Here is an 11,600-nt window from a genome sequence, read left to right as displayed (position 1 = left end):
GAAAGGGAAAAAAAGTGCTGAGGACAGCTTTGAGGCGAGCCATGGGGCGGAGGAAGTGGTGGAAAGACTTTGGAGGGGGTTAGACGAGAGACAGTCGTGAGAGAGAGAGCTGAGACATGGGCTGCAAGAGTTAACTCCCTTCCTCCGTTCCATCCCCAGGAGGTACCCACAGAAGATGCTCCTCTATGGGGGAAGCCGGAGGAAGGGGGCTGGGTGAGGGAGGGAAGAGGGGGCTTAACAGCCTAGCCGGGATCTCTCTGGGTTTCCCTGGCTCTGTGTGCGTGGGGGGGGGGGCTTGCTCTCTTTCCTCCCCACTCTCCTCATCCCCAGCATTGCTGCAGTAACAAAGAGCCCCTCATAAATCACCCCCCCTTCCTCGGCCCGTCCCACCAGCCTCATCTCCCTCCCTCCATTGGCGGCCCCCCTCCCTCCTCATTTGCATGCCCGGCCCCTTTCCCAGCCACCCGGACTCCGGATTGGCCCTGCCGGGCGCGTCCCTCATCTCTGCCCAGCTGTCTGTCAGAATTCTCACCCCCTTCAGTAGCTCCCTCTCTCTCCCCTCCTCCTCCCTCCTCTCTTCCCTCCACAATACACCCCCCCTCTCATGAGATGCAGCAAGGCTGGCGGTGGGTTGAATGCGAGAGCCAGCCTGTATCTCCCTCCATCGCTGCCTGTGTCTCGCTCTCCTCCTCCTCTGCCGCCGCCTCCTCCTCCTCCTCCGGCAGCTGCTGCAGCATCGCCCCCCAGCCGGCACCCAGGACCAGCCAGAGACATGCACTGCGCACTCCTGGTCACGCTCCTCTACAGGATGGGGATGCTGTTCCTCTATCAAGGTGCTGCATTCCGGCTGCGCGGGGTGGCGGTGGCGGGGTGTGCGTGGTGCTGGTGCTGGTGGTGGTTTGCGGGGGCTGGGCTGGGAGAGCAGGAGTGCGCGGACGGAATACCCAATGCGTACCTGTGTGCGCGCCACGGGGAGACACGGCTGTGTGGCGTGCCACGGCGGTAGCGCAGTTGCACCGATGCGCTGGGAGCATCTCTCTAGCACAGTTGCGCGGTGCTCTGTCCCTGGGTCTGCAGACCAACCGAGCGCCACAGATGTGCGTGGCTGTGCGCACGATTGGGGTCTTTTTTTTAGGGGGGGCTACATTTCGCCGAGGTACCTTGGAGTTGTCCCAAGTATAAGCGTGGGGTTCCCCACCCCCAACCGCGTTGCAAATATCTGCGCGGCCCCTTAGGGATACGTCGTTCTTGGTCGCAGATGCATGCCACGGAAACCCAGATCTCTCTCGGGCCCCCCCACTCCCAATGAGGTGTCACAACAACTGCATGCGTGCTTTGTGAATGCACAATTTTGGCACCTCCTTTCCAACATCCGGCTCACTCTCTCCGCCGGACCGTTCGGTCTGCGTATCTGAATGCTTACTGTACATTTCCTGCCACGGATAGCTAACGTCGGAGATGCCGGTCGTTAATTAAGTGCGCCGCTTGCCTCTTTGCACGACTTGTTTGCCACGGGGTAGTTGTGGGCAGAGAGGGAGCAAGCCGCCTGAAGATCTGCAAAGGGTTCTGGCGGGTGGAGGGAAGAGAGGGGTTCCTGGGCGCAGGGTGCAGATCTGGAGAGAAACAGGAGGGGATTTGTGTGTTCCTAATATGTTGGAGAGATGACCATACAGGAGAGAGATGGAGAGGGATGGAGACACCCTGGTCTATGAATGAACGGCTTGTATGGATGCTAATCACCAGATGGATACATTTGTGGGGGAATAAACAAAGAGCAAAAAGGGGACTTGTGTAATGCGTGTGTGAGAGAGGGAGGGAGGGAGAGGGAGATGGGATTGGGGAAAGGAAGAGAGGTGATGATAGGTGATGGCGGTGCTGATGATGACCAGAATATTTATAGAGGCATAGATGAACCCAGAGGATAGATGTTGGGATGGACGCTATAGAAGGTAAGAGATGCACACAGAGAGAGACCATGCCATGGTGCTCACTTTGGGACTGTGAGACTGCAACACAATGTACAGCACTTACTTGGGAATGGGTCCCATTGAATTCAGGGGGACTCCTTTCCAAGTAAACATGCAGAGGATCTGTCTGCTTGGGTTTCGATGCTTCGCTCTCGTCCTTGGCCTGCTGTCTCTCTTTGCTGCCCTTCCAAAGCCCATTGCTCCATCACCTGGTGAGAATTTGATGCCACCGATCCTGGCCTTGTGTGTAGACCTAATCTTGTCACTGGGTGGTGGTGGTGGGGTGGACAGGCATCATTGCCATGGCTTGACCAATGGTCCTGATTTCAGCGCAGATGCCAACATTGGCATTTTGGTGCGGTTGCTGGCACTGACCGTGGGGTGGTTAGGTGAGGAGTTGTAAGTGTGGTTGCTTGGAGCTGTGGCACTGCAGGTCAGGCTAATGCCAGGCTAGTGCTTTGGAACATTGTGGATGGCTTTATCATTTGAAATGGGATTGTGAGAACCCTGGTGGGTCTGCCCAGAGGTCTACCTACTCCAATGTTCTGTTTCCAGTCGTGACAGGACAGGCATCTCTCAGATTCCCCCTGAACCTGGCATGCAGAGACACACAATTCCTGAAAGAGGAGGTCCACATTCTATCCTGGGAGGCTGTCCTGGGTCTCCGCCATCAACAGATCTATCTTTCATGAATTTGCCTAATCCATCTAAAGCTAGCGGACATCATCATCATATCCTGTGGTCGTGAATGCCATAAATTAATTATATGTTACTTCTCTCTCATCTCTCCTGAATGTACTGCCAAACAATTTAACTGAGTAGTCCTGAGCCTTCATACCTTATGAGAAAGAAAGAGGAAGGTGGGGAGGGAAGGTGAAGAACTTCCTCACCCACCCTCTCCCAATTTGCAGAGGTTGGTGTGACAGGAAACACTAGTATTAATGGTAGTAAAATCAAATCAAATCACAAGGGTCATTTGGGTGATTGTGACATCTGCATCCCCTTGTTGGCAATGAGGTTCTGGTGTGGGTATTGTTCAGTTGATGGAATTGGAAGACCTCTGGTCAGCATGAGCAACCCAGACCAATCCCATACCACCTTAGAGACCATCAAATCTGTAGCTGCATGACCTTCTGTGGACCACTGCCTTTGTATCCAATAAGGAGTTTGTTCATATTTTGGTGCTGAAGGCCTCTTCTGTTATTTTTTGCTACAGCAAACTAACCCGGCTACCTTTCTGTGGGCTCTGAATAGTTGGATCAGCCTTTTATGGAAAGGCCTTTTCCATCAGTGCAACACTCTCTCTCTCTCTCTCTCTCTCTCTCTCTCTCTCTCTTTCTTTCTTTCTTTCTTTCTTTCTTTCACAGTAGTGCCCATGCTCAAGCCATGGGTCGGGTCTGTGGACAGCAGGTGCTCTGACTCTGGCCTATTTTGAGACCAACGTTCTCACTGGCTGCTGGGGTGACATTCATTGCCAGCCAGTCACTGTTGGTTGGTGCCACACAGTGGTGGCATCACCAAAATGAGCAGTTTCATTGGCAGAGCCTGATGAAGCTCAGAGGTTTTGATGTAAATACAAGTGGGTATCTGGGGTTTTTGCCAGCGTGGCTGGTGGGATTGGGATCTATGTGATGGGGGCAGGATGATGGAAGGCAGTTTAGCTGGCCCACCCAGCCCAACAGGACTACTTGCTGTGACTGCAGAGGGCACTTGAGGTTCCAGGAGCTGTTACCCTCCTCCCCAAACCCATCTACTGTACCTAAAACCCTTTACAACAGGGGTCAGCAAACTTTTTCAGCAGGGGGCTGGTCCACTGTCCCTCAGACCTTGTGGGGGGCCAAACTATATTTTGGGGGAAAAATATGAATGAATTCCTATGCCCCACAAATAACCCAGAGATGCATTTTAAATAAAAGCACACATTCTACTCATGTAAAAACACCAGGCAGGCCCCACAAATGACCCAGAGATGCATTTTAAATAAAAGGACACATTCTACTCATGTAAAAACACGCTGATTCCCAGACTGTCTACGGCCCAGATTTAGAAGGAGATTGGGCCTGATCTGGCCCCCAGGCCTTAGTTTGCCTACCCATGCTTTACAATTTAGGGAGAGAGACCATAGCTTAATCGTAGAACAGATGCTTTGAATGGGGTAAAATTCTTCGACATTTCAACTTAAGAGGAGCAGGTAACTGGCATTGTGAAAGCCCACTTCTACCCAAGATCCTAGAGGGCTGCTGGTGGTCAGAGTGGACAATATTGGGCTAGATGGACAAATAGATAGTTGTGGAATGGGACCTGTGTTCCTATGAGTTCCTATAACTGAAAATATCGGACTGAACTGCGAGCATCTCATGCAAACAAAAGTGTGGCCCTATCACTGAATTCCTGATCCATGCCAGAATCTAAATCTTTTCTGCCCAGTTTCAACATCATTCTGCAATAATGTTTCCTTTAAAAATAAAAAAACCTGCAGGAAAAGGCATTTTTTACACCTTCAAATGTAAAATACATATTTCGCACACTTTCCATTCTAAAAAGATGTATGTCTGCACTTTTCTGTATAGGTTTCATTCTAAAATAAGCATATTTGGAACTAAAATATGCATGTAATGCACACACTTCTGTGCATGTGAGGGGTTTTATTTTAGATGAGAACTGTCTCACAAAATGCAGAAGTGCGAAAGCCAAAGAGTAACTCCACCCCAATCTGTGTATCAGACTGGGAAGTGAAAGTGTAAATCAGCCTGATTGGCTTTAAGGTGCAGTGGCTTGCGAACCCCCCCCCCCCCCCGCCAACACCCCCATCCCGCCCTGCTCCCAATGGTGGGAAATGGTTCAGTTCTCCCCGCGCAGGGAGCATGTCTGCTTCTCCCACTTCGAACATTAATCTGCGGCGTGTAACGTCAGGCTCAGGACACAGAAAGTACAACTCCTTGAAATTCCTGCTTATTTGCATGCATGATTGACATCTACTCCCAGCTGATATGATTGGGATTACTTTGTTCAGAAGTATTGGCAGTGGCGTGGAAGGCTGCAGAGGTTTTTCTGTTGCAGGCATTAGTATGGCTGGGAGTGTCAGGATGAGGTTGTCTGAGTTTGTGCTATTTGCACTGGTTGTTACTGACCTTGTGCCTACTGGCTTTACGCTGTGATTTTATAGACTCATAGATCTGTAGAGTTGGAAGGGACCCCGAGGGCCATCTAGTCCAACCCCCTGCAATGCAGGAATTTCCGCTGAAGCATCCATGACAGATGGCCATCCAAGCTCTGCTTAAAAACCTTCATAGAAGGAGAGTCCACCACATCCACTGTCGAAAAGCTCTTAATGTCAGAAAGTTCTTCCTGATGTTTAGTCAGAATTTCCTTTCTTGCAACTTGAAGCCGTTGGTATGGGCCCCAGCCCCCAGGGCAGGAGAAAACAAGCATGATCCCTCCTCCATGTGACAGCCCTTGAGATACTTGAAGATGGCTAACATATCTCTTGTCAGTCTCCTTTTCTGGGCCAAACAAACCCAACTCCCTCAACCGTTCCTCATGAAGCTTGGTTTCCAGACCCTTGATCATCTTGGTTGCCCTGCTCTGCACACATTCCAGCTTCTCAATATCCTTTGCCATTGCAAAGGATGGATAGGAGCAACAGGAACGCCGGTGAACAAATCTAATTCTTCCTTTTTTTGTGGGGTTGGAGGGGCTGTAACTCAGTGCCTCTGCTTTGAGTATAGAAGTTCCCTGGCCCAATCCCTGGAGCATCTTCAAGCTGCGCTGGGAAACCCAGGAAAGCAGCTGCCAGTGAGTGTGCACAATACTGGCCTAGATGGACCATTAGTCTGACTTGTCTAAAAACTAATGGGCTAGACATGAAAGCTACCTGGTACTCAGAGGTAGGCTATCACTGGGCCTGAAGATTCCATTCAGCTGCTGTGGCTAATAGTCTGTCAGTAGCCCAACGCTCCGTGAATTTGTCGAAAAGGTCAGGTTTGCATCTTCTCCAAAAGTTCAGGAAGTAAGAAAAAGCATATCTGTGCACACCCCTGGGCAAGACCAAAGCTCCATCAGGCCTAGCATCCTGGTTCCCACACCAGCCAGTCAAATGCCTTTTGGAACTCTGTGAGGTAAGTTAGGCTGAAAGACTGTGACTCACCCAAGGTCAGCAAGTGAGCATCATGGTGGAGTGGGGATTTGAACTCTGGTCTCCCAGGCCCTAGTCTTACACTCTAACCACAACACAATTCTGGCTTGTCCCCAGCACTTGGCATGGAGACATACACTATCACACACCATACATTCACATTCACATGGCTTCCTGCAAAGATTTCTGGGAATTGTACCTTCTCACACAGCTACAATTCCCAGCACCTGGAACAAACTATGGTTTCTGGGATTCTTGGGCAAGTCACGTGCTTTAAATGTATTGTGTGTGTGTGCAGTCGCTGAACATGCTAATAGATCCCAGAATCATAGAGTTGCTCAGTAAAGGGAACTGGGTGGCTTTAAAAGAGGATTGGACAAATTCGTGGCAGAAATAATGCTTCTGAATGCCAGTTGCTGGAAGCCACAGGAGGGGAGAACGTTCTTGTGTTCAGGTCCTGATCGCAGGTTTCCCACAAGCATCTGGTTGGCCACTGTGGGAACAGGATGCTGGACTAGATGGGCCATGGGCCTGATCCAGCAGGTTCTTCTTGTGTTCTTATGAATCCAGAGCTAGACCACCCTAAACAGATGGCTGCCCAGCTTCTGCCTGAAGACTTCCAGTGAGGGAGAGCTCATCCACTGCCCTAGGTAATTGGTTCCTTTATCAAACAGATTGTACCATCAATAAGTTTCTGCTAATGTTCATCTATCTGCCCTCCTACAACTTAAGCCAGTTTGGTCTTTTCTTGCCTGCCTTGGGAGTGCAATAGCAAACCAGCCTTGTTGGAAGGATGCTACTGTGCTGCTCCTCAGTCTTCTCTTACTCAGGCTAAACATACCTGGTAGATCTACCTTAGGTGACCAAGGAAAGGCAAAAGCAGAGGAACACAGGCTTTAAGCTTTCCAGACAGGCCTCTACCATTGCACATGCGTGCGTTTGCTTGAGGGCCCTTCGGAACTGCCCTAGCCATCTGTCTGAATCTAAGAGAACGAGGGAGATGGAAGCACATTTATCTGACTTGCACCAGAACCAGGGGCGACCCCTAAAACCAGCTAGTTTGCCATAATTTTAAGCACCTCCATGGGTGGTGAACACAGTTGCTGGCAGACTGGCATCTGTTCAGGGTGCTCAGAGTCACATGGTGACTTATTGTAACAACTTTGTGGTGAGTTGAGGCACCTATTTTTCCTGGAAAAAAAGCACTGAGTCAGACCATTGATCCATATAGCTCAGTGCTGTCAGCACCAACTGGCAACAGCTCTCCATGGTTTCTCCATGGGTCTCTTCCAGTGCCTCACAGAGATGCTGAGGACTGAACCTGGGAGCTTCTGCAAGCAAAGCATGTGCTCTGCTACAGAGCCACAGCACTTCTCCACATCTACAGATCTATCCAGAGTGGCATTTTGTTTGCTGCATCTCAGCCGCCTGGCCCAAGACCATGCGCTACCTCTTTGCAAATGCACCCCTGCCCCAAGTCAAGGTGCATGCTATCCAAGGCCAACTGGGTTATTTTGGCACCTGAGGCAGAAAATAAGCATCTCTCCAGCGCTCTGGCAAGAGAAATGCAGTAACTAACAATTTGCTGCCCTTTCATGACATTCAAGATCAAACCGCCTGAGGCGGGTGCCTCATACTGCCTAATGGCAGAGCCAGCCTTCTGCATGCAAAGGAGAAGCTGGGCCAAAACAAAACCTTTCCGACTCCCATGAAGCTTGAGAAAAGTAATCACCAGTTGATCCCATCTAAATTTATCCAGCTTCCCTATGTTCACAAGGGTCTTTTCGCTCAAATCGCCATTCCGGGGAGACTGCCCCATAATTTTACACCTCTTAATATTAACTGCCTTCTGATTTCCAGTCTAAATCTGTTAATGTCCAATTTGTACCTGTCGGTTTTGATGGCACGGGCTGCCAGCTACTTGCAGTTTCCACAACAGTGGCACTAAACCATACTGTACGTACCGAGTGGTCAGACGCTGAAGATTGCTTTGATCCTGAGTGTTGAGTACATGGCGGTGATGCAACAACATTGGCTTTGCTATAGGTTCGATATGGTTGGCACTCTCAACTTTGTCAGTGGCAGAATAGTCGGTGGTGCTTTCTCCGAGTTAGCTTTGGTGGAAGCTGCACCTGGAAAACCTGTGCCTAGCAGTGAGGTTGACCTGATTTACCTGAGTGCATGTGATATCATGGCATCCATCAGAAAGAACCCTACTGGGTCCCAGACCAAAGGCCCATCTAGTCCAGCACCTCAATCTCACGGTGGCCAATGGGGAGCCCACAAGCAGGAGCTGGCCAGCAACTGGTCGTTGCCTCCGACAGTGAAGGGAGAATACAGCCAACATGGCTAGTAGGCATTGATAGCCTGATCTTGCTGTCTAAAAGCCATTAAGGGAATGGTCCCTCTTGGTAGGTTGTGGACTCTCCTTCCTTGGAGGTTTTTAAGCCATCTGCCATGCTTTAGTTGAGATCCCTTCATTGCAGCGGGGATGATTCTATGATTCTGTGATGCTAGGTTGGTGGCTATTGCAGCAGTGAGTTCCATAGTTTCTCTCTGCTCTACTTGACGAAATGCATTCCTTTGTCCATCCTGCATATTCTAACATTCAGCTTCATTGGATGTGCCTGACTTGTGTGTGTGCGCGCGCGCCACAATTTTTAAAATATTTCCCTTTGCGAAATAAAATAAAATATCCTGCAAACTAGCTCAAGGGGGAGTGGGTCAAGATCTTGAGTTATGGGGAGTTTGTTCCTTCCCTCTCCCTCGCAGAAGCATTCAAAACTGGAGCCTCAACCTTTGGATTGAAGTGGTGCAGTCCACTCGCTGCTCCTTACCTTGGGATTCCAGCATCTCATTCTGCTGCATGTGTCAGCCTTAGTCAGCACCAGGCAAAGGTGTTGTTTGCTGATTGGCTAGCCGCAGGCTCTGGTGATGTCCGAATCTTGTGCCAGGAGCTGATCATCAGCGAACAGTTACGTTCTTAGTACATCAAGGGTGGTGATCTCAGGTTCAGGGACCAAATGTATCTCTTTCAGGCTTCTTTTCCTGGCACTTGGGACATTCTCCAGGCTAGCCCTGCCTCTCCTTCCAGTACAGTGGTACCTCTGGTTAAGAACTTAATTCGTTCCAGAAGTCCGTTCTTAACCCGAAACCGTTCTTAACCTGAGGTACCGCTTTAGCTAATGGGGCCTCCCTCTGCCACCGCGCTGCCGCTGTGTGATTTCTGTTCTCATCCTGAGGTAAAGTTCTTAACCCGAGGTACTACTTCCGAGTTAGTGGAGTTTGTAACCCGAAGTGTTTGTAACTCAAGGTGTTTGTAACCCGAGGTACCACTGTACTTGTGAACCAGCCTGTGATCCTTGGATGAAGAGCAGAACAATAGTAATAGTAGTAATAATAATAATAATAATAATAATAATAATAATAATAATAATACTTTGCTTGGCTGAAAGGTATCAAACTGTAATAACACCTATTGCCTGAATGGAGAGAGAAACCTCTGATGTTTGCATGCTTGGACTGTCACCTATTAGCCAGCCTTCAGAAAGCTGCCCAATAAGAAATGTAGCCCGTGGGTGGAAAAGAGTTTTCGCATCTACACTGTACCTTTAAAGCAGCATCATGGCACTTTAGAGAGTCATGGCTTCCCACAAAGAATCCTGGGAATTGTAGTGTGTATTAAGGGTGCTAAGGGTCGTTAGGGGAGCCCTTACAGAGCAGTGATTCCCCAGCACCCTTAACAAACTGCAGGTCCCAGGCAGGAGTGCCAACTTGGCCCTGCGACTGTGGGTGCCCGGGGCCATGGGTGCCATGCAGCATGAATGACCCTGGTACTGAAATTTGTCGGTGCCCAGCCGCTTCATGGGGAATTTTTGTGGCTGCTTGGACACCTAGGTCCTCGAGGAGTTGGCATCTATGGTCCTAGGAGTCTTTGGGGGGAAGTGGTAACTGTTCAAAGTGGTCTAAAAGTGCTTTAAATGTCTGGTGTGGGTGTCAGCCCTCCTACCAGTTACTTGCAGTGGCTATAGGTACTTCCTGGGAGGCGGGTGGCACTGTGGGTTAAACCACACATCCTAGGGCTTGTCAATCAGAAGGTTGGCGGTTCGAATCCCCATGACGGGGTGAGCTCCCATTGCTCGGTCCCTGCTCCTGCCAACCTAGCAGTTCGAAAGCACGTCAAAGTGCAAGTAGATAAATAGGTACCGCTCCGGCGGGAAGGTAAACGGCGTTTCCGTGTGCTGCTCTGGTTCGCCAGAAGCGGCTTAATCATGCTGGCCACATGACCCGGAAGCTATACGCTGGCTCCCTCGGCCAATAAAGTGAGATGAGCGCCGCAACCCCAGAGTTGGCCTAATGGTCAGGGGTCCCTTTACCTTTACCTATAGGTACTTCCTGCCAGAGAATCACCAGCCACTGGTGATTTCAGTGTGTGAGGACTCTGACCAGAAGCCGCAATGATCTACATCTTTGCCTTTTCCCAATACATTCTGTATTTCTTGGAACAGAATCTTGAAAGTTTTCGTTGTTTAGATCTGTAGACTTGTGTAAGGTGCTTATTTTCTTTTATTTCTGTATTACGATAGCTGGCTTTGGGCCACCGCAATATCTTGCTGCAAAGAAACAGTTAAAGAAAGAAGCAGGTAGGCAGGGAGACAAACTCATGGCTGGGATAAAAAGCAGCAGACAGGTTTATACGTCCGTCGGCGCAATTTGGATCATCGAGTGGAACAAATGTTCCTCCTTGCAATTAATCGGATTTACTTCTGCAAATTTCAGTCTAATTCTGGCTGCACGAATGCCAAAATTGGTCATCCTTTGTGTGACGTTTGCCTCAAAATCCGCCAAGTAGTAGGACTTAATTCTGAGAGAGGGATCCTAGACCGCTAACTGATGTAAAAAGTCAGCTAAGGGTCTCATTTCTCAGTTCCTTGGGGGAAAGGACATTGGAGGAGAAAGTAAAGAGAACTTCTCTCTCCCCAGAACTACAGAGCCCTAACAAGGGTTGTGAGTGCTCCAAAATAAATTTAAAAAAATTAAACCTGCCCTGTATAATTAGTAAAATATAGCCCTGCACCCAGGTATACAAACTTTGCACAAAGAGAAACTGAATTCAAGGGCTTGTCTAAATTATGCAAATTGAGCAATGTTGCCTGATATCTCTTCTATTGCATAATTAATTTTGTGGTCTTTACTTAAAATGTTCCATCATTTATTCTGGTTTGACTCATTACAGGGAAGGACAGTTTGCTATTCAGGAATTCTACTTCCCTTCAATGGCCACTAAGAAACCGTTTTTAGCCACCTCTCTGGCACCTGAGATTTCAGCAGGTATTGCCCACGCTTTTTCAAGCACAACTTGGAAGTTTTTTTTTGTTTGTTTGTTTTTTAAGACAACTTGCGGTCTTAGAAATGAGAGCAAGGAGTCTCAGAAAACCCCAAATTTCTCCAGCCAGTTTTATGTGTTTCCCCCCTGCACATGATAGTTGCATGCACAA

The 11,600-nt window shown here is 49.2% G+C and overlaps 1 protein-coding gene across 1 annotated transcript in view; it reads left to right on the top strand.

Moving 5' to 3' along the window:
- Positions 1-440: 440 nt before the first annotated feature.
- LOC310768786 (igLON family member 5-like) overlaps positions 441-11,600 on the top strand; it is a gene marked incomplete at its 5' end in the record, with an annotated part of 132,568 nt that continues 121,408 nt past the window's right edge. The window contains 2 exon segments of the mRNA XM_083627563.1: positions 441-591; positions 594-833. Coding sequence (XP_083483689.1) covers positions 441-591; positions 594-833 — 391 coding nt within the window.

The sequence above is a fragment of the Podarcis filfolensis genome (genome assembly GCF_964270895.1).
Source record: "Podarcis filfolensis genome assembly, chromosome: 8".
Taxonomy (NCBI): domain Eukaryota; kingdom Metazoa; phylum Chordata; class Lepidosauria; order Squamata; family Lacertidae; genus Podarcis; species Podarcis filfolensis.
The sequence above is the reverse complement of the archived record's forward strand: the minus strand, read 5'-3'. Positions and strand labels throughout refer to the sequence as shown.